We start from the raw sequence: 24,909 nt of genomic DNA, 5'->3' as shown, positions 1-24,909 counted from the left end.
TTTTTTAATAGGATTGTTTGTCTTTTTGTTGTAGAGGTGTTGGCTTTTCTTGTAGATTTTAGAGATTAGACCTTTGTCTGACTTGTAGTGTCCAAAAATTTTTTCCCAATCTGTAGGTTCTCCTTTTACTCTTTTGGTGAAGTCTTTTGATGAGCATAAGTGTTTAATTTTTAGAAGATCCCAGTTATCTATCTAGCTTATTTTCTGGAGTTTGTGTGTTCTTGGTTATGGTTTGTATCCTCTTAGTGCCGTGTATTAGGGCCTCTAGCGTTGATCCTATTTTTTCTTCTATGAACTTTGAACTTTATAGTTTTTGGCTTTGTATTTAGGTCTTTGATCCATTTTAAATTAGCTTTTGTGTACGGTGTGAGGTATGGATCCTGTTTCTTTTTTTTGCCAATGGACATCCAGTTTTGCCAGCACCATTTGTTAAAAAGACTGTCTTTTCCCCATTTGATGGGCCCTTGTTGAAGATCAGGTGACCATAGGTGGATGGATTTACATCTAGGTTCTCAATCCTGTTCCATTGGTCGATGTATCTGTCATTGTACCAGGCTGTTTTGACTACTGTAGTTGTATAGTATGTTCTGAGGTCAGGTAGTGCAAGTGCTCCTACTTTATTCTTCTTCAGTAGTACTTTACTTATCTGTGGCTTCTTCCCTTTCCATATAAAGTTAGTGAATAGTTTTTCCATCTCTTTAAAGAATGTTGTTGGTATTTGGATTGGGATTGCACTGTATTTGTAAATTGCTTTGTGTAGAATTGTCATTTTCACAATGTTGAGTCTACCTATCCATGAGTGGGATTTTTTTCCATTTACGTAGGTAGATCTCTTTTGGTGTCTGGCAGTAGTATTTTGTAATTTTCTTTGTATAGGTCTTTTACATCCCTGGTTAGATTTATTCCGAAGTATTTTACTTTTTTAGGGGCTATTATAAATGGTATTGTTTTCCTGATATCCTTTTCGTCATTCTCCTTACTGGTGTATAGGAATCCAGCTGATTTTTGTATGTTTATCTTGTATCCTGCTACTCTGCTGAATCTTTCTATTAGTTCTAGTAGTTTTCTCCTGGAGTCTTTAGGGTTTTCTATGTATAGTATCATATCATCCGCAAACAGGGACAGTTTAACTTCTTCATTACCAATTTGGATGTCCTTTATTTCTTCTTCTTGCTTTATTGCTCTAGCTAGGACCTCCAGCACAATGTTAAATAGGAGTGGAGATAAAGACCATCCTTGCCTTGTTCCTGTTCTCAAGGGGAATGTTTTCAGCCTCTGTCCATTAAGAATGATGTTGGCCGTTGGTTTTGCATAAATGCCCTTTACTATGTTGAGAAATTTCCCTTCTTTACCTATTTTATTGAGAGTTTTTATCAGGTACGGATGTTGGACTTTGTTGAATGCCCTTTCTGCATGTGAGCCATTTTCCATGATAATATTTTCATTGTGCCTTCTTTTTTCATTGGTCACTTTCACCAGAGATTTATCGATTTTATTAGTTTTAAGAACTAAATTTTGGCTTTCAGCCTCTGTAATGTTTCTTTGTTTTCCTATTTTATTAATTTTCTGCTTTTCTTATTAACTTCTTTCTTTGAGTTTATTTTGTTTTTTATTTCTGACTCCTTAAGTTGGAAAAATGGTCTACTAATTTTCAGGTTCAAGTACTGCTTTAGTTGCATTCTATATATTTTAATATGTAGTATTTTCATTATCATTCATTTCTAAATATTTTTAAATTTCAATTATGATTTCTACTTTGACTTATAATCTAGTGATATGTGTTTTAATTCCCAGATGTGTCAAGATCCTTTTGTCTTTTTGTTTTTTATTTCAAATTTAATTAGATTGTATTCAGAACAGGTGGTAAGTATTTGAAATTTGTTTGACTTGATTTAAGACCTGCTGTTTGGTCGGTTTTTGTACATGTCCTTTGTGTGTTTGAGAAAAATGTGTATTCTTTAATGTTGGATGGAGTTGACAATTCTGGGTTGATAACAATTTACTCCTAGCATTTTGACTCTACTACGATGTCTCATGACTTCTATTTTTGTTAAGAGGCCAGTTCTCAGTCTAATTATTGTTCTTTGTATGTGATTTTTTTTTTTTTTCTGGCTGCTTTTTTGATCTTTTCTATGTGATGTTTTGCAGTTACATTAAATATATATAGATGTGTTGTTGTTAGGTGCCATCGAGTTGGTTCCAACTCAATGACCCTATGGGACACAGTAGAACACCCCCATAAGGTTTCCAAGGAGCAGCTGGTGGATTCGAACTGCTGACCTTTTGGTTAGCAGCCAGAGCTTTTAAGCACTGCACTACCAGGGCTCCATATAGGTATAGACTTCTTTTTTATCTTGTTTAGTATTTGCGGATTTAAATGTTCAGTTCTCGAAAATTGTTAGCCATTATCTCTTTGATTATACCTCTCTTTCTTTCTTTGTATTCTATCTCTCTAGGACTCTGAAGAGGCGTATGTCAAACCTTTTTGTTCTGTTTTCTGTGTTAATTTCTTTTTTGTGTTTTCTGTCTCTGTTTTTCTCTGTGCTGCACTGTGGGTAATTTCATCGTTATCTGTCTTCTAGTTTACAAATTCCATCTTTAGCTGTGTCTAATTTTCTTTTACTCCATTTTTGAGACTCTAATTGCACAGAATATTTTTCATTTCTAATAGCTACATTTGGTTCTTTTTGAGATCTGCCTGGTCATTTTTTAAAAAACAGATTATTGTTTATTCTTTCATAAATATTTATTGAGTTCCTATTATATACCAGAAGCTGTTCTACGAGGTAAAGGTTATATTTTGGTGTTCCTTCTAATTGAAATAAAATTTATATAACAAAATGCATCATTTTAACAGTTTCAAAGTATACATTTCTGTGTTCTGTCGTATTTTCAGAATGTTATGTGACCATCACTACTGCCTAATTCCAGAACATTTGAAGTTCCCCAAAAAGACCATTCATATGCATTGAACAGTCACTCTCCATTCCTCCCTTCCCCTAATCCCTGAAAAACTGCGAATCTACTTTCTGTTTTATATAGAGTTGCCTATTCTGCACCTTTCGTGTAAGTGCAGTCATAAAATATGTGGCCTTTTGTGACTGGCTTCTTTCACTTTCATCTTTTTCATCACTCCAAACAGAAACTCTGCCCATTAAACATTAACTCCCCATCCTCTTGTCCACAGCCCATGGTAGCCATTAATCTGTTTTCTGTCTCTGCATTTAGCCAGTCTAAATATTTTGTATAAGTGGGATCATACAATATGTACCCTTCTGTGTCTGGCTTATTTCACTCAGCGTAATGTTTTCAAGGTTCATCCATGTCATTGCATGGATCAGAACTTCATTTCTTTTTATGGTTGAATATTCCATCGTATGAATATATCCCATTTTGTTTATCCGTTTATCAAATTTTAGCACTTTTTAAGTATTAATGAATAATGCTATGAACATTCGTGTACAAGTTATGTATGAATGTGTTTTCTATTCTGCCAGTTTCTTCTTCTAATTCTTTGAACTTTAATGAGCCTTTTTTTTTTTTTTTTTTTTTTAAATCTCATATTTGATAATTCCAGTTGGAAGTCCTGGGTGTGTCTCTGTTTTTTCTGGTGGATATCATTTAGGGTAGTTTATTTCCTTCTAAGCTTGGTGTTTTGTGATTGTGTGCTCATTAGATACTTTTTTATACATTTTTTGTATCATATTACCTGTAATTATATCTGGAAAGTCAAAATGGTAGGGTAAAATAAAACCCCACAGATTAAGTTAATATTGTTTGCTGAAGGAAAAGGAAACAGTAAGGAATAATAGATAGGGGTGGCAGGAGCACAGAGTTCCTGGGTTTTTCCTTCCTAGTAAGGTTGATTATGTTTCTTTGGGCTGAAGCCACAGGTGCAGCTGCCTCTGTCTCCCTGAGTGTTACTTCTGGGCATATGCTCCCTGTGCTCCATGGGTCTCCGGGAATGTAGGGCTCCTTAAAGTCTAAGGGTCTTTAGGCCACTAAGCAGCGGAATTTAAAAAACCTGCTATGTAGACTGGATGAGAGGTTAAAGGCATCTAATTGATTTCCCTCAGCAACCACAAAACCTGAGAATTTGTGCTTCCCAACTTTATTCTGACAACCAGGAACTGGGCAAGTGTTAAAAGGGATATGTTGTATAAAACAACTTGGAAAGTGTTTGTCTGAAACAAGAAGTTGGGCAGGTACATTGTCTACCTTACTTTTGTGTTACAAGTAATGTTTTTACTAAATGTAAAGTAGTAGCACAGTTACTTTGGTCCTTTAAGTTATTATTAGTTGTTATGCAAACTTTATTTACTGCAATCATTGAATAGGAATTTTAAGTAGCACAGGTTTTCTTTCAGAAGCCAAGTATTCTTTATGTTTAACTGCCATGTTCTATTCCTTGTTTACTTACCCTTCCTTTAATCCAAAAAATATCTCGTGAACTGTAGTAGTAGCCTCTGAACTGAGTTCATCACATTACATTTTTTCTTTCCCCTCCTACACAGTGCTGTCAAGATGTTTCGTTTTAGGAAACACCAGCTCAAAAGTGGTATACTGACAGTGCCCTAATCAGGGCTCTCCTGGCTAACCTGGCATTCTCATATTTTCATAATCTGGCCATACTCTTTTTTTCTAGACTAGTCTATCGACCGTTTTGCCGGTCATAAGTACTTTGATAGCCTTCAAATGGTCCATCATGTATAACTCCGCCTTTGCCCATAATTTTTCCTCTACTGAAATGTCCTTCCCACAATCTCAGGCTGTTGGCAATCTACCCATTCTTCAAAATCCACCTCTATTACACTCTCAGTAAACCTTTCTTGACCATCTTTCACAACCATAAACAAAATGTGAGTATTTTTTCCCCCTTCTTGTTGTTTTTGTAAGTGTCTTAGGGAACTTTTCTGTCACACGTGATTATTGGTATTCCTTGTGTTATTCCCCTTACCTAATAATAAACTTCTTGTGATCAAGGACCTGTTTACTTGTCTTTGAAGTTATGTCTGGCAGGGCAGATTGCCATACATGTAAAAGTTGTTCACCAAGTAAGTGTGGAAATAGAGTCTGGCAACCATTCAAGAGTAGCCTGCACTCTTCAAAGGCAGCAATTATGTCATACTTGTTTTATATCTCCAACATCTAGCATGCTGCCTTGGTAATTAATAACATGTCTGTTGAACTGATGAGGAAAATATTTGAAGTCCTTAGTTTGGTCGTTGTATTTTAGCTTCAGGGAAAAATTAACACATTAGTTTCACAGTTAGTAAGGAGACTTCTTTCAGTAATATTCTTTCTCATTAGGTTATGAAAAATAAGGAATTTATATTTGACTGGATGGAATCCTGCTAATCAGCAGAGAGTTGGTGCGAAGGATTTTTAACTGATTCAGTAGCAATATTTTTCCTGAAAAGATGGTTGAGAACTTTGTTTTCTTTGTAATTAATAGAAGGTGCTGTATGTCTGCCTTATGGTGAGTAATAATAAATCGGGTACAACTTCTTCCCTCTCCCAAAAATGCAGGTTCTTGTTAAACCTTTGGGAGACCGAGGATTCCTTTTTCTTCTTTCTCCTTGTCAGATGATTTCTCCATATGGTAGGTGATCTCTCTGTTGTACAATTCTTTTTTTAACTTTTTAGTTAACACACATTGCTAACAAATTTGACTTCTGTTTTTTAGAATATCAGACTGCCAAGTCTCGAGTCCTACATGCTTTGTTTCTCTTTCAAGAACCTAGAGGCATAGTTCCTTGTAAGTTCTTTAACTGTCTAAATCCAGTTACTTATAGATACGAACATTGACTGAAAATGTCCAGCATTTTATCCTTATTACATCATGGTTTGGGAAATACTCGGGGTATTAAGAGGTATTAGCAATAGAAAACACAGATCGTATGACTTGCCTTTTTTTTTTTAACTGAGAAATGTGTTTGGGTTTCATCAACGCTCTCACTAACAAACTTTGATTGTAATTATTACAATACAATAACTTACCTGAACCAGTTTTTCAGGGTTTTATCTGATTATTTTTTAGCTTCGTTCATTTTTACATTCAAATTTTAGTAACTGTAAAGCATCATGTGCCAGGTTAAGTGTTAAACCCGTTGCCGTAGGTTTGATTCTGACTCATAGTAACCCTTTAGGACAGAATAGAACTGCCCTAAAGGGTTTCCAAGGCTGTAAAACTTTATGGAAGCCGACTTCCACGTCTTTCTCTGTGGAGCGGCTGGTAGATTCAAACCACTGACCTTTTGATTAGTAGCTGGTGCTTAACCATCGCGCCACCAGGGCTCCTTGGTTAAGTATTAGGACATTGAAAATTAATAAGAATTTTTGGCATTGATTTTAAAGAACATTTTCTGTTCTCCTGTTTTAAGAACTGCCTTTAATACCGTATTAAAGTAAGGTTCCCACTAATGGATTTCACTGATAGACAAAGGATGAGGTTTTCAGTTGTGGTTACTCAATGCCTCCATATCTGCTTATCGGGAAGAACGTTCACGTGAAGTTACAGTTGCTGCACTGTAACGAGGAGTAACATTGTAACATTGCCGTCATTTGCAGGACTGTCTTGCCAGGAGCCTCGTATCTTGCCCTGCCTCTTTATTTCTCCTTAGGTTTGAGTTGCCTAGGGGTAATAGGGAATGATAAAGGTCTTCAATGAGTAGATACTTCCCTTGTAAAATAGGATCTGCTCTTTCACTTGTTGTAGTTTCGTGCTGGCCTGTTTTAAGTTCCTGGACTTAGCATTAGCTGTTTATGTATTTACTATATTAGATATGTATATTAGAGTATGCATTAGTTTGGTTCACCATTAATGTATGAATGTTGTTATATGTTTATACTTCTTTCATAATATGTAGGTCTCTATTTGATTAGTTCCTTGATTGCTAACATGGTTTGCTTCTTTTTTTTCCCCCAGCACAAAAAGGTTCAGCCACTGCAGCACCACAGGAAAGGCATGAGAGTATACCAGATGTATTAAAAATAACTCAGTTTTTACAATTTTCTTTGATTCAGTGTCGGAAGGAATTCAAAAATATAAATACTATAAAGTTTCATTCTGTTGTTGAAAAGTATGTAAGTGAATTTTTTAAGCGAGGCTTTGGTTCAGGTAAACGAGAGTTTATCATGTTTCCATATGATTCACGATTAGATGATAAAAAATTCTTATACTCAGCTCCAAAAAATAAGTCCCATATTGATGATTGCTTGCATACCTATATTTTTCGGCCTGAAATGTATCAGTTACCTATTTGTAAATTAAAAGAGCTTTTTGAAGAAAATAAGAAACTTCAACAATTCAGTCCACTTTCAGATTATGAAGGCCAAGAAGAAGAAATGAATGGGACAAAAATGAAATTTAGAAAACGAAATAACTCAAGGAGTGAAATTATCACATCTGGAAAGCAGAAGTCATCTCATTCTTTGGATTATGATAAGGACAGAGTCAAAGAATTGATTAATTTAATTCAGTGTAGGAAAAAAAATGTGAGTGGGGACTCAGACACAGAAGATATGAGAAGCAAAACTGTTTTGAAGAGGAAGCTTGAGGATCTGCCTGAAAATATGAGAAAGCTTGCCAAAACCAGTGGTTTATCTGAAAATTGCCATCTGTATGAAGGTAAAATATCAGAGTACTTCTTATTTAGTATAATAATAACAATAAAAAAAATAGTAAAGTATTTCAGTTCTTTCTCCTAGTACAGGGATTTGCAGACTACAGCCTGAGTGCCAAATCCAGCTGTCACCTGCTTTTGTAAATAAAGTTTTATTGAGACATTAGCCATGCCCATTCATTTCTATGTACATAGCTGCTTCCATGTTACAGTGGCAGAATTGGGAAGGAGACTGTATGGCCTACAGAGCTTAAAATATTTACTGTTTGAACCTTTACAGAAAACATTTGCTGTCCCCTGCCCTAGTACATCAGTTTCTGAATTGTTTGGCTTAGGCTAAAAGGAAAATATAAAGTATACTCAGCTATTATCCTACTGATCGGAGTTCCTACCCTCTTATACTCCTTTATTTTTATACTTGGAAATGTACAACATAGAATATTGGGTCCTTTTAGGATGTTGCCTACTGAAAGGAACTTGTTGGCTTTAAAAGAAAATTTTGTAGCTGCATACACATTCTTTTTGACCCCAGGAATATCTTAGGCTTTTTCCTTTTTTTAAAATATGCTTTGTTTTGTCTTAGTTGACAGTTTGAAAAAGTAAAAATTGGGAAACTCTAGTTTTAAGTGTGTTTGTTTCAGTATTGCTACTGATCTAAAACATGTTTGTCATCTGAACGTTTAAATCTTCGATTTAGATCTTCGCACTGCTAGTCCGCATTTTCTGCTGCTGTTCTTGTTCGTTATGGCAGATCTGTATATTCCTCCATTTCTTACTAAGCAAAATCAATGTCTATCTGACTAGGTTACATCAATGTCCTTACTGTACTTTTGTTTTCCTAACAGTTTGTATCCTCGTTACTTTTCACTTATTTATTCTCCTTTACTTCAATTCCTTCAGTATCCAGTGTGGTAGCCACTAGCCACATGTGGTTATTTCAATTAAATGAAATAAAAAGTTCCCTTCCTGTGTAGCAGTAGCAACGTTTCTGTCATTGGAGAAAGTTCTGTTTGACAATGCTGGTCTTCTCAGTAATGTTCTGATTTTTTTTCTTCATTTAAACTGTTGTGTCTTTTTCTTTGCAATGTTGTTATCCTTGTCCAGGTTCTTACCTCCCTGGGTGGCCCTCCTGACTTAATTACTTTCTTTTTGTCACTCATTTTGGTATTATGTTCTTCTCAATATTGCCTTTTTACTAATTTGCTACCAGTTTCATCATCTGTACTTATCTTTCAAGGCTTTGTTATAAACTGGCCGTGTTCAGCTTGGGTGGCCATGTTTCCTGCTCTTCTTTCCCATGCTCCTTGGTCAGTAAGGCTCGTCTCTCTCTCCCCAGAATATGTCATGGTCAGACCTCTACTTTTTTTTTCTTGCAGCTTCTTCTTCTTCTCTCAAGGCCTACATCTTGCAAGTCAGATCCCTCCTCAACTTACTGGCTATTCTTTTCCTTGACAGTCTCCATTTCCTTTAGCTTATACTGCATTTCTGATCTGTGCTGAATCTGTTCATGTCTTGGACTATAACCTGTGTCTTGAGTGTTTTATTAAGTACTTACTGTGTGCTAAGTGCTTTACCTATTCATTGGACACATTTAGTTCTTATAATAGCTTCGAGTGGTAGGCATTATTGTTCTTATTTTACAGATGAGAAAACAGTTTGAGAGACATTAAGTAACTCTGAAGTTATATAGTTAATGGCAGCATCCACATTTGAACTCAGTTATGACGGTCTCCAAAGCATTGTTCCTAAACTGTGTACTGTATTTCCTAGCACTGGACACATTGTAGGCACTCAGTAAATAAGATACTTAATTTTTGGTACTGTTTTAGCTGGCAGTTGTCTAATTTTGTATAGGTGAAAAATCAGGCTTCGTCAATAACTAACATGGTGGAAAAGCCATGCTAGTTATAACAGACCAAGGGAGAAATGAGGCGGACCAGGAGAGGTGGATAGGTTACTACACTAGAACTAGTGATGCCAGACCTGCATTTCTGAGTGTTCTCCAGGGGTGCTGTTTTCTGGTCACTTTATGTCTGAAAGTGGAAGTTTAAAGGTTTGATTCTAACTTTAAAAATATTGTGATCTTGCTTTGGTGGTAGACCTACTCATTTTATAAGAAGTGATCTCTTCCTAACTTTTCCTCCTTTTTTAACTTAAACATCAACTTTTTTGAGGTCCCTGAGTGGCACAAACAGTTAAACGCTCAGCTGCTAGCCAGAAGGTTGGCGGTTTGAACCCACCAGAGGTACCTCGGAAGTCAGTCCTGGCGATCTGCTTCTGAAAGGTCACAGCCTTGAAAACCCTATCAAGATGTTTTACTCTGAACCCATGGGGTCGCCATGAGTTGGAATTGACAGCAACTAACAACAACAACAATTTATATACAATAAAATGCACCCATTTTAAGCGCACAGTTTGATGATTTTTGGTACTTGTGACTCCAGTCCAAGACGTAGGATAGTTCCATTATGCCCAAAAGTTGCCTCATGCTCCTTTATAGTTATTCTGACCTCACCCCACCACTGATCTGTTTTCTGTCTCTAGGTGAGTTTTTCATATAATTAGAATCGTATAGCATGTTCTGTGTTGTTTCTCTTTTTTGCTGTGGTGCATTATATCTTTCCTAAATTGGAAATCCTGGCATCTACCCAGCCTTCGCCCCCCAACCTTTCCAGTATTAAAGGAAATTGCTTTCTGATGTCTATGCCTTTTCCAAGTTTTTACATGCAGTATGTATATTGGTTGTACAGATTACCCAAATTTATATCTACTTGGAGCCATATATTATCATGTTCCGTCATAGTGCTTTTTGTTCTTGGTGCAAGTTTGGCATAGATTTCTTCAGGATGATTCTGCATCCCTAGTATCCTAGCTTAGTAATGAATTTAAGGAATGTAGTCATTCAAGGTAAGGCTTAGATTTTAAGAATGTTGACCAACTGCCTTAAGGACAAAATGTGACAGGTATGGAGGAGATAGAAGTCAAATTAAGTCATGGTTATTTTGAGTGAGTTTAAGTGTAATTTGCACATTCTTATAACAGCAGAATAGCAAGTGCAAACGTGTCATCTGTTGCCAAATTATCAGGTTGACTTCGGAATTTTGATGTTAAGAGTTTGAGGTAACTACGGTATGGTTATTAGTGTATATTATCCATATTATACACTTGATGCTTGAGCTCATTTTTCCATTAATAGTATTTTAAAATTATGATGGAAATTAACTCTAATTTAATAGGAATTTTGTTTGACCCATGTGCAATGTTTTACAACCAATTTGTAAAGGATTGGTGTGTTTGTAAAATCTAAGCCAGAGGCTTGGTTGCATTCCTGCCCATTTGATGGTAAGTCAGAAAGTATTACTACAAAATCATAGAAATCTTTATTAAACAAAAATATCAAAATGTGAAGCTATTGTTTTCTCGACATATCCTCCACCTAGGTTTGCACTTCTGAAGGCGGTATTTGCATCTCTCTCACACTGCCCTGAAGAATTCCGCACTCTTCAATTTACATCACATCAAAATGGCAGTTTTGGCATTCTTGAGGGACTTACATCACGTGTCTTTTAAGTGTTCTCTGAGTTTTGGGAACAAAAAGAAGTCTGAAGGGGCAAGATCAGGGCTGTAGGGTGGATGGGGTAAGGTTTCCTAACAAAATTCTCGTAGGACAGCTCTTGCTACCCTTGAAGAACGAGCAGGTGCATTGTCGTGATGGAAAAAAAGTCCTCGGCGCAACTTTCCTGGCCTTTTTCTCACCAGTGCAATTTTCAGTTTTCTGAAAATTTCCTCATAATAAGCTCATGTTATTATCCTGTGTCCTTCAGGAAAATCTATCAAGATTATCTCTTTGGAACCCCAAAAAACCAGTCACCATAACCTTCTGAGCAGTCTTCCCTCTCTTGGCTCGTCTTTGAGGCCTTCCTGACTTTCCGTAAAACGGTTGATCCGTCTAAAAACTGTTGTTTTATGTGGGGCAACAGTCCCATAAACTTGTTGCAAAGCTTCAATGATTTGGGAAGCTGTCTACTTGAGTTTTGTTAAAAATTTGATATTAGCCCTGACTTCAAAATCATTTTTTTCCATGACACAAAAAGTACCCTTTTTTTTTTTAAGGCACCCTAATGACACTAAGACCCGTGGGTTGCTGAGAGAACTTGTCTGCGGCCATCCACTGATCGCAGAGACATATTTAAACATGTTTTGTTTGGAATAAACCTGTGCATGTATGAACTGGAACTCTAGTAGTAATACTTTTTGACTTCCCCTCATATCTGCCTTATAATTTTTAAGGTATATTTGATTCTTTTTGTTTTTATGTTGGCCTTTCCAACTTTAAGAGGTGGCTTTTCTTTCCTTATTTTCCTCAGAGTCTCCACAGCCTGTTGGCTCACTCATTAGTGCTCTTGGGCACGATGCTGACTTGAGACGGCAGCAGCAGGATCCCTCTAACTCTGGTGTTGCTGACATCCACAGTCTGTTTAACTGGCTGTCAGAAACACTAGCAAATGCACGCCATTCTGATGCATCCCTGACAGACACAGTCAACAAAGCTTTAGGATTGAGCACCGATGATGCCTATGAAGAGCTGAGGCAAAAGCATGAATATGAGTTGAATTCCACCCAGGATAAGAAAGAGTATGAGCAGCCTACTTGTGCAAAAATTGAAAATGTACACTTTAAGGGTACTCAGAGCCCATTGCTAGAAGTTGATACATCATCTTTAAAGTATCCTGTTGGTGCTTCTACCAGTGAAGGAGGCACTGATCTTAAACTGCATCTGAAAGAAGTAAGCATATGTCTGTTGGTTACCTTTGTTTGCTTTTGTTAAGTGTGTGTGTGAAAGAAGATGTGGGTGTGCTCTGTTGATTGTTTTTCCTTTTCAAAAAGAAGTAAAATACTTTTGAGTAGAAGTTTCTGTACAGGGTGTTCCTTCTAACTTGTTCCTTGTTACAAAGTGATAAATGCGGAAATAGTTGTTTTCCTTCCTGCTGATAGGATTCACCTATTTGTGATAGAAGTTAGGTATAGATGTTCTATTTGTCAGAAATGACTTATTGTTTCTTAATAAAATCCTTAAATCACTTGCTGTCTGCTGGCACGAACAACCCAGAGATGAGGCAAGACAGCTGAGGTCAGCGCAACAGTGTTAGAAAATTAGTACTTTGTGTATGTCACCTCAATAGGAGTGGAAAATGAGTGACCTTTAGGATTATCTTTGAAGGGCCTTTCAGACTCACTTGTCAGGGCATCCAGTGTGTTTATGATACGTGCTCAGGGTATTGGTCTCAGCTGAGAAGTAGCCTTTTCTCCCCCAAGAAGTGGTTTTATCACTGGACAGCAGTACCAAGATGGCACACTATTCCTAAGGGTTCAATTCTAATTTATTTTTTTCCTTCATTTTCTCTTTCCTGCCTTTGAATAAATGTCATGTACATGTCCTGACCTTTCTGCATGTAGTTTTGGGACATGTGTTTTTAAGGGGAGGATGATGGCAGGAGGCTCACTGGGGGAGGCCCGTACGGTGGACACTGAGAAACTTACTATTGTTGCTAATTCCTGATGTATTTAATGCTCTAAATTGGTTTGACAAGGGCATGGGCTGAATCCAACCCCCTGCCTGTTTTTGTAACTAAAATTTTATTAGAACACAGCCACACTTACTCATTTAGCTGTTGTCTTTGGTTGCTTTAGCCCTGCGGTGGCAGAGGTGAGTATCTGACCTTCACATCTAAACTCTTTACTACTGGTCCTTTACGGAAAGGGTTTACGAACCCCTGCTTTAAATCAACATCTAATTATGTTTTGAGGGAAAAACATCCATATTTTAATTTCGAGAGTAGAGTTTTACAGCTTTATCAAGCTGACTTGAGTCATTTGTAATGTTGTTTGAAACTTGTGAGTTTGCTGTGAAAAAAAACAGTCATTTATACTTGACATTAAAATTAGTTGAAAAGCTATTGAATGTGTACGTTTAATTTTTAGGATCCAAATTTAATTAGCGTGAATAATTTTGAAGATTGCAGTTTGTGTCCCACTGTTCCCATTGAACATGGATTCCGTAGACAACAGTCTAAATCAAACGATGTTGAAGAGACTGAAATACATTGGAAACTGATTCCAATTACAGGTAAAAACAAGTATACTGAGATTTACATTTGCTTCCTTTTACTTAGTGATCAATTTCCTGAAGGGTTTTCTTTTCTAGGTTCCCCTCTTGGGTGACTAGTTCTTTTTCTTACTTGGCTCTGATATCTCTAGTGTCTTATTTTGAGCAGCGTAATGATGTTCATCACTGAGTGTTGCTCTTCTTGTTCTACATCAGCAAGTATCTGCAAAAGGGCCTGTTAAAAACAGAGGGATTTTAGACACACCCTCCCTGTGGAGCTTAGCACGCAAGCTTCTAAATGAAAATTGTTGGCAGAAATTGTGAGTTTCTGATAAGGTGAGGTAGCTACATAGATGAAGTGATGGTCTTTGGGCAGCTGCTTAAATGATGTCTTCTCAACTTATTAGAGTAAACTTCATTCTAACAAGCTGTCATCTAGTAAGTCATCATGTTAAGGTTCATCTATTTGAATGAAATTTACTTTCCTAATATTGGATTACTTGATCATCTTAGAGAATGGCCTGAAATGATCAAATACAAATTATTCTAAGAAAGCTTACTGAACCATGGGGCAAGAATAGTTTAGCAGATGTTGAAAAATCTGTGCAAACACATACATACACACACGTATGCACATACTCTTAACATTTCAAGTTCTTATTCATCCTTGTTGGCTAAGCATTTTTGGAAATATTTCTAGAGCACATCTTGTCCATTCCTAGACCTTTATTTAGACTTTTAAAAGAAGAAACAAGTAACTTTTTGCTAAAAAGAGACTGGTATGACTGAGAACATACCAAGACCCAAGGACTCTGAAAACAATTTCTACAGCTTCCGTAGGCGTTAGACCATTTTCTATTTAGTGTCTTACCTGAGAGGGCAAGAGGCCTGTAAGTGACAATAGAGAGAGAACTGGTACGCATTTATGATCTAGAGACTTCCTCTTGAATGGGAGAAACGAATAGGGAAGTAGTCCCTATAGGAGTTATCCTAACCGTTCCTCATTTAGACATCTTCATGCTTGGCACTGAGAGCCACATTTGAAGGCGCAACACGTAGGTTTTGATATTATATCATCACCTGAATGGAAAGGAAACAGCTTTCCATTTTTGAATGTCCATTCAGAATTATTTTAGACAAAAGAGGGAATACTTGCATTTGTTAGCATTTGGGGTTGTCTGAAAGGTGCTTAATTGGTATCACAAATATCTAAAGAGAGTCTACAAATGCTAATGGGATGCTTTCCCTCAGGAGGGAATGCAAGAAGCCCAGAAGACCAGCAGGGGAAACATGGTGAGAAACGCACACCAGGTGAGAAGGCTCCCTTTGCTTTTCCTCCCAGTGTGCCATTCCTCAGAATTGGTGCTTGCATTTCTGGTCCTCCATCAACAGAGCATTGATTTAAGTTCTGTTAATTACAGAAAATTTGGATTACCATTTTTGTCTTTAAATCATCAGTCACATTCTGTCAGATATTCTTTGTTAAGGGTGTGTTCATATAGATTAAATTTTCTTCACCTAAAGTAAATTCTATTTGTTACGATGACTTGTGAAGACAAGAATATTTTCTTAATCCATTTTTGCAGAATATTCTATGAGAAACAGTCTTCAAGTCTCTTTTAAATGTAAAAATACAAGAAGGCCATCTTATCTTTTAGGTACATTATTTTCCTAATCTTTAATTTTTTTAACCTAGTTCTTCTAATTGTAAAGCTAATTTCTGCAGATAGTTAAGAGACTGAGATGCCTTTGGATTCCAGAAACATTTCTGAATATTATTGATTAACTGGTTGCAGTAGGTGCTTAGGAGACAGTCTCCGTTGGAGCTCAGTCAGACCTCCTCTCAGGTGGTCACAGATTATTCTCTTGCTTAGTTTGTTGGTGGGTCATTTTCTTTGTTTCCGTTTTGTTGTTTCCTACTCTTGAAATCTGAGTTTATGTTTTTGTTTGTTTTGAGATTAGTAGATCTTTACAGTGATTCCTTCTCTTTCAGAAATTTAAAAGCAAAAATCTTTTAATTACAAGTTTTCTTCAAGAAAATCTTTGTCTCCTCCTGGGAAATGATAGGAAACAGCAGGAAAATCAGGCATGTAACATAGGAAAATGCACAAATCCTTAGCGTGTGGCTTGATGACTTTTTACGTATGTGTACACTTACGTGACCACCATCCAGATCAAGATGTAGATCATTGCCAGCACTCCAGAAGGTTTTCTTTTGCCTCCTTACAGTCAGTACTTTCACCGTCCCCAAAGAGTAACCACTATTCTAACTTCTTTCACCACAGATTAGTTTTGCCTTTTATTGAAGATAAATAGAACCTACACGTGTCCTCTTTTGTGTTCAGCTCTTCACTCTTCACTCAACGTATGTCTGGGTTTCGTCGATGTTTTGAGTCTATCAGGCATTCTTTCTCATTGGGAACAGCAGGGGTCTTGTTGATGCTTCCTAAGGATCTGTCAGCATTTGCAGTCCTCTTATTTGGGATAACCAGCTTCATAGTTTGTGACTGAGAGTCTTGGTGTCCGAGTGCTGCTGCCTTTAGAGAACTCACGATTCCCCTTTCACTTAAAGGTCACGGTTCTGCAATGCTTTAATGTCATTGATCAGTAAAGAACGTGCATTATTACGGAAACTGACATGTATGTGTCTTTTAAATTATTTATTGATGAATTTTTTTTAAATAATGAAGTTGTTGGTCTTAAATCATACAGGGAAATTTGATTTTGAAAAACAAATTAGGTGGTGAGTATTTGTCTTTTTAAAAGGGATTTAGTTGTAGAGTTTTTTGGTTTTCTTTAAATACGGAAAAGCCCCCCATGTGGATATAAGTTATATTTCAGCTTATAAAAATTCCGTGTATCCATAGCCCTTTAGGAATAAGCTCATTGGTAATGCAAAGGATAGCTATAAATTTTGGGAACAAATATTTCATTAAAAAAAAAAATCCAGAAGTTTTTAAGTTACAGGTGGTACTCCCCAACTCATTTGTTTTACAAGATATAGTTTTTAAAAATTTTTTATTTGTGAGACATTTGACATGGTATGTAATTCACGAAGTACAAAGATACTTAAAAAAGTAAGTCTTCTATCTCTGCCCCCAGCCACTTAGTTTCCCTCCCTGGATGAACCACTGTTACGCATTTCTTAGGTGTCGTTCCAGACCTTTTCTGTGCATACTAAACCACATTTTAATGCTGCAAAATTAAAATTATTCAGTATTCTGAGTTATTCTATGGAACTTCCAATTTTCTGTTTCATCAGTTTCATATAGTTGTAATTCTTACCTTGGCACATCTGCCCTTTTTAGTTTCACCTACAGACCTGCTGTGCTCTTCTTACTCTTCTGACATGATTTTGTAGGAGGATGAGTGGTTGTTCATGGACATCACTGGATTAGTAGAGAAGGTCACGAGCTGATTGCTGTTGAGGCTTTTTTAAAATTTAAAATTTTAGAAAAGTATGAGTTTGGGGAAAATCAAGACTAAATTTTGCGTAGCAAGGGCATGGTGCTACACATAGGTGCAGACTTGAATGAGGAGTTAACCGTATCTGTAAAGAACTGCAGTTTGGAAAACTTGTACCTGGCCTTCATGATACAGAGACACCATTTCATACACTGCAGGAGTAGTTTGTTAGGGGATGTTGGCTGAGAGTCACCCTTCAAAATTTGTGTGATAGTAGTTTTCTAGGCAGAGATCATGAATTTTTTCATTTCCTAAAATATACTATTATAAATTGCTGTTAACTGTTTTCCCCTTGTTGCCTGGAAAGGGATTTAAGGGGCCTATTTTGAAATGTAGTTTCAAGAATACATTGTGTTTGAACTTAGGATATGTTTTAAAAAAAGAGTCAAAGGTTGTAGCCTCAGCAGCAGCAGCTAGCTGAGCAACTTTGTATCTCAAGTGGTGATATCCATCTTGATTTTTCTTGGAGTTATTTCTAGAACAAAATGAAAATACTTATGAAAGCACTGTGCACAGTGTTACTGTTAATGCAGCTATGAAATATTTATGTTTTCTTCCTGCCTTTTTTTCCCTGATAAAATGAAGTCCCTAACACGGCTGGAAGCCGTCTGTGTAACCCAGTATGTGAGAGCGAGTCAGAAGGCAGATACCATTAATTCTTCTAGATTCCCAATGCAAGTCTTAAGTTGGCCCTACTCCCGCAGCATTTCTGTTTGGTGTTCTTTCCAATGCTTAGCACTTAAGATTCTCATCGTATATTAAGGGAGGGGGAGGAGTTATAAACTGTAGTAGGCACTTCGTGGCAAAGAATATAGGGATTTAGTAAGCTGTTGCGAATCACCGTCCTGGTGAAAACATGTCTGTTACAGAATGGTAAGGAAGCAGAAATAAACAAAGGACTTAATTTGTGTTGATGTCAAGTCGGTGCTTGTTAGAGTACTTCAAAAGAAAGCAAAGAAAATAACATTCAAAGTTGTTGTAGCTGCTGAAATCCAAAGACCAGTTGCAAGTAGGGCATATAGGAAATAGGGTTCACACCAGTATTTGAGGTTTTTATTCTACTTTGTTTGTTTGTTTCAGTAAAACTTCAAATGCTTAATTAGCTCTAAATATATACTTGTGTTGACTCTTTTTTCTGATTTAAGAGTTTGTGTTCTGAGATGTTGTCTTTTTGGAGTGCTCTTCTCTTTTTGGATTGCCCTTACAATAATGAACTCTCCCTGTATAGGTATGAAATCACCAGAAGAACAGCTGGTGTGTGTGCCACCGCAGGAGGCCTTCCCTCACGACCCCCGGGTAATAAGTAGACAGAGAAGTTCTGATTACCAGTTTCCGTCCTCTCCATTCACAGACACACTAAAGGGCACCACTGAGGATGACGTGTTGACAGGTCAGGTGGTGGCAGAGGAGCAGTGTGTGCCAGCAGCAGAGCCGCCAGCACTGAGCGAAACCACAGAGAGGACAGTGTTAGGAGAGTACAATCTCTTCTCTAGGAAGATAGAAGAGATTCTGAAGCAAAAGAACGTGTCATACGTCACTAGAATTCCCACACCTATCTTTTCAACACAAGAGAAGATGAAACGGCTTTCTGAATTCATATACTCTAAGACTTCCAAAGCTGGTGTGCAGGAGTTTGTTGACGGCTTGCATGAGAAACTAAATACTATTATTATCAAAGCATCAGCCAAGGGTGGGAATTTGCCGCCAGTCAATCCTAATGATTCTGGTGCCAAGATGGCATCGACTGCTGTGGGAAGGCACGCCGTGCCAGTGTCCTCGGGGGATTTCAGCGGTAACTGCCTCCCCGAGTCACTGTGTAGCGATGCTTTTAAAGACACCAACTCTCATGAGCCCCATTCCTCTTCAGCTGTGGGTCTAACTGACGTAGAGATGAGCCAGCCACACCACGCCGCAGAACTCATGGTGACGTCTGACCATACTGTACCTGGTGATGCTGCTCGGGAACCAGTAGAAAAGGAAACCAAATCGCCCAGCGATGTAAACATGTCTGCCCAGCCTGCTCTTTCCAATTTTATAAGCCAGTTAGAACCTGAAGTATTTAACAGTTTGGTTAAAATCATGAAAGATGTCCAGAAAAATACTGTGAAATTTTATATTCATGAGGAAGAAGAAAATATGCTCTGTAAAGAAATAAAGGTAACTACACGAGAGGGTGGTAGTAATGCTGCATCAGCTTGACTTTCTCGTTTCTAAATGTTGACCGTATATTTTCCATAATTTAATAGTGCACAGTAGAAGGAAAGACTATGAAGTTCAGAACCTGTGATCTAAGTGTCTTGGAATTTAGATTCTTGGTTTTTAGTGCCATTTGAAAGACCGTTTGTACACGTACTGCATCTGTACCTGTAAACTGTTGATTCAAAGGTTTTAATGCTTCTTAATTTTTTTTTCTTTTTTTCATTGAGGAAGAAAGAGAGAGAGGTAACATAAGTTGTCATGTTAACAGCTCATGTGGGGTTTTATCAGTCAGATAGAAAAACAGAAATGTCCAGGGATGGCCGACTGGTGTTTTCTGTTTCCCTGCTCACTTCAGGGTTCCCTGCAGCCCTTGTTGATTGAAAAAAAAAAAAAACACACAAAACTTGATGATCCTGATAAACTCCCCAGTCATGAAAGATTCCTCACTGTAAGGTATTTTTCTTTCTACTGAAGTTGTAGGCGAGCATTTCAGGTATTTGATTTCAAAATATATATACACACACATACATACGTGTGTTTATGTATGTAGAGACATGTTAGTTGCTGCGAGCGAATTCCAACTCATAGCGACCCCAAGTGTGCAGAGTAGAAATGCACTCCATGGAGTTTTCAAGGCTTTGGCCTTTGGAAGGCAGATTGCAAGGCCTTACTTCCCAGGAATCTCTGGGTTTGAACCACCAACCTTTCAGTTAATAGTCCAGCACTTCACCATTTGTGCCACTCAGGGAGTCCTAGGTATAGGCATAGGTGTGTAAAATTTGTGACATGTTGCAGCTGTTCTGTCAGTGGTTTAATAGTATCAGTTAGTACTTAGTAAACTGTAGGATTTTAATTCCGTAAGGAAATGCCTAGGGTTTTGAAATTAATGCCTCCTCCCATTTATGGAGTTTACCTACCATGACTAGGAGAGTGGTTTCTGCTTGTTCTGTTAGAGGAAGCAGGAGGAGCTATAAATACCTGGCTTATACCCCAGAGAGGCCTAGAAACTCTGTTGCTGCAGTGTCAATTTGAGGACCTCTGTGACGTCAGCGTGCTTCGTGTGGACCCAGTGAGGACGTCAAGAGCGTGAAAATGCAAGAGGAGGCAGAGCGCTCTGTTGGGCCTTCCTGCTGATTCCTTACGGTTTCTTGGGAAGATGAAATCAGATTTCCTGGGAACTCCTTGGTTGCATTTTGCCCTGTGTGATTAGATGTAGAGCTTCTCAGATTTTTTTCCCCACTCCCTACATGTTCCCAAGCACAGTACTCTTTGGGGGTATAGGTGCGTGTTGGTGTGGGTGGGCTCAGTGAGACAATAGGTTGGGCAGTCCCCTGTGTGCTTGGCATAACTCTACCCCTCTTTTCTTAACTAGTGGCCACACACCTATGTAACAGCTAGATAGAGGGGATGGGACATGCATTTACTTGTGAATGATGCTTTTAATTCATTCTGGCATAAAATCATATGTTTGTTATTTACTGTATATAGAAGAAAAGACTGTTCCATGTTTTACACATCTGATAGGAAATCACAGCTCTGGAGCTTTCATTCTTTTAGTCAATACCCATTGGAAAATTTCCAGAAAATTAAAGACTTTATGAATAAGAATTTATGTTTCCTAAATATTTCTGGAGTCAAACTGATTTTGTTATTGTAGGAGCTAAACTGTCTTATCTAGACTTATCAAGAATGACTTCACATTTAAAGCTGTTCAAACGTCACAGCAGGCCTGTCAGACAGTAATTTACCTTTTCTTTAACTGACTGAAAGCTACTCTGACATCTGCCCAGAACCTTCAGAGCTTAGAGCCAAGTCAGACAATGGGTAAGATGCTACTTAGGGCCACACGAAAATATCGTCACTGGCTGTGACACTTGTGGGCTGCTCCTGAAAGAGCAGTAGACTGGTTGTGAGGAGAGCTGAGAAAGTCGGTCTGCTCCTGCGTCAGTGGAACGAGGAGGCTCACCTCCAGGATCCTGCAGTTTGCGTTAGGGTTCAGGATGCCAACTCTGTGTGGACTACTGCCTTGTGTCCTTTGAAAGGTAGTGCCATGTCCCCAGAATGGAGGGAGGTGTTAGATGGAAGAGTCTTTATTATTTTGCTTGAACATGTCAACTTGACAGACATGGCTCATTTATATGTGATTATCATTGGTACATACTGAAGCTCTGTATGAATGCCGTTTGGGCTGTTTTGAATTAAATGAGCTACAGTGGTTGTAAAAGTGCTGTGTAACTGTGAAGGAATATACCAGCAATGTTGCAGCGGATAACCAAAGGCCTGCCTAGACAGGAAAGGGACGTGGGCCGAGGGAGTGGTCAGTGACAGGCTCTGGGTTGCTCATGTGTAAGTCATGGCGCTGGGTGAATCACTGTTCTTTGTGTTCTCCCACACTGGCATTTACTTGGCTTTGACTGCGTAGCATTGTAGCAGTACAAAGAGCCACTTCCTGACCCTGTGGTCTTGTGTGCTTTAGGTGCCTCTTCTGTAAAATGACGAAGAGTGGGTTTGATGATCTCTGAAGTCGCCTAGAGTATAAGCTCGTGGTTCTAATAGTAGTTAAGTTCATCAGTTTGTCTTGCATTTCTGGTGTTAAATGGATGTTTGTAAAAAAGCTTTTTAATGTTGATTTAGTTGTTTTTCTTTAACAGGAATATCTTATCAAATTAGGCAATACAGAATGTCATCCAGAACAGTTTTTGGAAAGAAGATCAAAATTAGATAAACTATTGATTATTATTCAAAATGAAGACATTGCAGGTTTCATTCACAAGGTAGACTATTAAGTCAAATTCACTACTTACTTTGGTTGTAAGAACTTCCTTATTTTTAAATCTTACTGTTTATGAGACTAAAGCTGTTTGTTTTAAAAATATTATCATAAGCTTTAAAGGAGGTAGAACTTCGAGGTTGGGAAGTTTAGGGCTTGAGACCTAACAAACTCTTCCGTGAGTCAGCTTGTGAGGTTCACTTTTGTACCTCTGCCAAATTTTAAATTGCTACACATCATAGATCTTCCCTATCGTTCCAGTAGTCCAGGCTGAGAATACTGAATCCTTGAATGCCTTGGGTCTGCTGATGATCTTTATATTGTTCACATCTTCATTGGTATGTCCCAGGCAAAGCCTATTTGTGCCCCCTCTTCTTTGCCAGCCCATTTCCCTTTTTTTCTTGGATTTGGAGGAACCCCATCCAGTCTTGTGAGCCCAGCTCAAATCCTACTGCTCTCTTTGAAGCCTTTCCTGACTGTTCAGTACACAGGCTCTTGTCCTCATCTGAATGCTGACTACTCACAAGGCCAGACAGGCTAGCATTTGGTGATTCTCTGTTTCCAGGACTATTAATAAGCTTCTTGTCCTTAGAGTGTTCTCTTCATGGTACGTGCCCAGTACATGAATGCTGGTTTATGTATTAGGAAATAATGTTGGAAATACTGTTTTTGTACTTGGCTTTCCACGGGCAACTCACTAATATGGGTAAGCCATAGTGAATTTTGTTAGACATTTCTTGTAGGTTACTTTACTGTTGAGTCTGTCAGTTCATTTCCTTACCCATCCTTATTTATGTTTTCATTTGGTATTTTATTTAAACAGGTACCTGGCTTGGTAACTTTAAAGAAGCTCTCCTGTGTTAGTTTTGCTGGTGTTGATAGTCTGGATGATGTTAAAAATCATACATACAATGAGTTATTTGTATCTGGAGGGTTTATCGTGTCTGACGAATCAATTCTAAATCCAGAGGTTATCACAATTGGTAAGATTTTTACATTCTTATGAGCGTGTAACTTCTCTTACTTTTTTCTAGGTTTTTCTCATTAATGATGAGAAATCATAATTTTCAGTGTAGTGTCCATTATTCCTGCCACTCTCAGATAACTAGTGCATTCCCATCTTTTTTACTTTTGAGCTTTCATTACCTAAACTTTTTCCTGTTTGTAGTCTTTTCAAGTCATTGCCTCTGAATCTGGTAGAAGGTAAGGTTCTGTGGATCTCCTGCACTTGGGGCACCCCTGACTTGTCACTGCTGTGTTGTTTTAATGTGTAGATGCTGTGTTCTTAGAGCTTTGGGGATATGTAGGTCTCTGTCTCCCTTAGAGGGCGGAAAGAGAAAGAATAGAAAGGAGATAAAACATAGAAAGGAGATGTTTCTATATAATATGAACAAGCACTTCTGTAATTCAGTTCTGGATGACTGTTATTTATTGAATTAAAAATGAACTTCTTTATCTCTTAACAGAGAACCTTAAAAATTTTTTGACATTCCTTGAAGAACTTAGTACTCCAGAAGGAAAATGGCAATGGAAAGTCCACTGTAAATTTCAGAAAAAACTAAAGGAACTGGGAAGGTAAGGTTTGGAAAGTAACTGTATAATTGTTGATGTTAACATTGTGCTCGCAGTTTTTTCCATGGGTGTAGCTCAGTTTTCACAGATGTCCTTAGCCAGCCATTGGGAGTGTTGATATTATTCTGGCCTTTTTAGGAGGAAGTAGTAGTCTTGTTCAGGTAGAAGTTTGGTGATGCTGTAGTTATATGTGTATGGGAAATACTGGTTTAGTCTTTCCCACTTGAGTGTTTAGAATAATAATCAGCATGGACTAACAGACACTTACCATTTTTCACTGAGCTGTACATGCCAACTTCTCCCATTGAAGGACCACCTTAGGCACCTAATCTAACAGTTACACGTTTGGACAAGGATCAATCTCTGCCTGACAAAGGGATTTCTGATTAGGATATTCATGTATATAAATAGGTGATTTCTAACATGTCCAGAAATCACTTGTTTCTCAACGTGTGCTCCTTGGAGGTACTAGTTACCTGAGAGGCTCCAGAAAACATTGTTATCAGATGAGTTTGGAATACTGTATCCAACTACTGGAGAGTCAGTACAGTACATTCACATATTAAAGGATCTGGGAAACTCTGTAGTTAAGAATTCTGTCTAATGTTGGGCCAACCGCATTTCCTAAACTTACACGAGACCACAAAATGTTTATTTCTTGTAATACCTACTAACATTCCATGGTAGATGCTTTGGAAATTCAGGCTTAAAGAATTTTGAAGTGTTTAACTTTTTGTAGTTCACATTTTTAAAAACTTGTTCATCTTTACATCATATGTAGTAGTTCCAAAGGTATAACTCGTCCAGTTACTTAATACCCTCATCTCCTGACAATAGCCAGTGGTTTCTCCTACCTGCTGCTTTGTGTCTTAAGGTGTATATTTAAGGAAAAAAAAAAAAAAAAAAAAAAACCCTGCTGCTGTTGAGTTGATTCCAACTCAGCGATCCTATAGGACAGAGTAGAACTGCCCCATAGGGTTTCCAAGGAGCGGCTAGTGGATTTGAACTGCCAAATTTTGGTTAGCAGCCAAGCTCTTAAGCACTCTGCCATCAGGGCTCCGTGTTAGTGTGTAGAAATAGCTTAAAGCCATGTATTGTGGAACTTTCTGAGATTTATACTTTTTTGTCCTTCATTATAAACTCTAAATTAGCAAAGCTAACTTATTTAGTAA

General features: G+C 37.8%; 1 protein-coding gene across 5 annotated transcripts in view; it reads left to right on the top strand.

The window, feature by feature from the left end:
* Positions 1-24,909, top strand: part of LOC101359150 (protein TASOR) — a 92,172-nt gene that overhangs the window by 63,819 nt on the left and 3,444 nt on the right. For 2 of the 5 annotated variants that reach the window (XM_004368629.3, XM_023727413.1), the window contains 10 exons: positions 5,530-5,602; positions 5,687-5,758; positions 6,929-7,630; positions 11,993-12,411; positions 13,608-13,752; positions 14,983-15,042; positions 18,425-19,353; positions 22,047-22,169; positions 22,989-23,148; positions 23,632-23,740. In XM_004368629.3, coding sequence (XP_004368686.1) covers positions 5,530-5,602; positions 5,687-5,758; positions 6,929-7,630; positions 11,993-12,411; positions 13,608-13,752; positions 14,983-15,042; positions 18,425-19,353; positions 22,047-22,169; positions 22,989-23,148; positions 23,632-23,740 — 2,792 coding nt within the window. The remainder of the gene's footprint in view (positions 1-5,529; positions 5,603-5,686; positions 5,759-6,928; positions 7,631-11,992; positions 12,412-13,607; positions 13,753-14,982; positions 15,043-18,424; positions 19,354-22,046; positions 22,170-22,988; positions 23,149-23,631; positions 23,741-24,909) is intronic. The other 3 variants (XM_004368630.2, XM_023727408.1, XM_023727403.1) reach the window with 3 other exon arrangements.

Source organism: Trichechus manatus, unplaced genomic scaffold, assembly GCF_000243295.1.
Source record: "Trichechus manatus latirostris isolate Lorelei unplaced genomic scaffold, TriManLat1.0 scaffold00001, whole genome shotgun sequence".
Classification (NCBI taxonomy): domain Eukaryota; kingdom Metazoa; phylum Chordata; class Mammalia; order Sirenia; family Trichechidae; genus Trichechus; species Trichechus manatus.
This window is presented reverse-complemented; position numbering and strand designations above follow the sequence as displayed.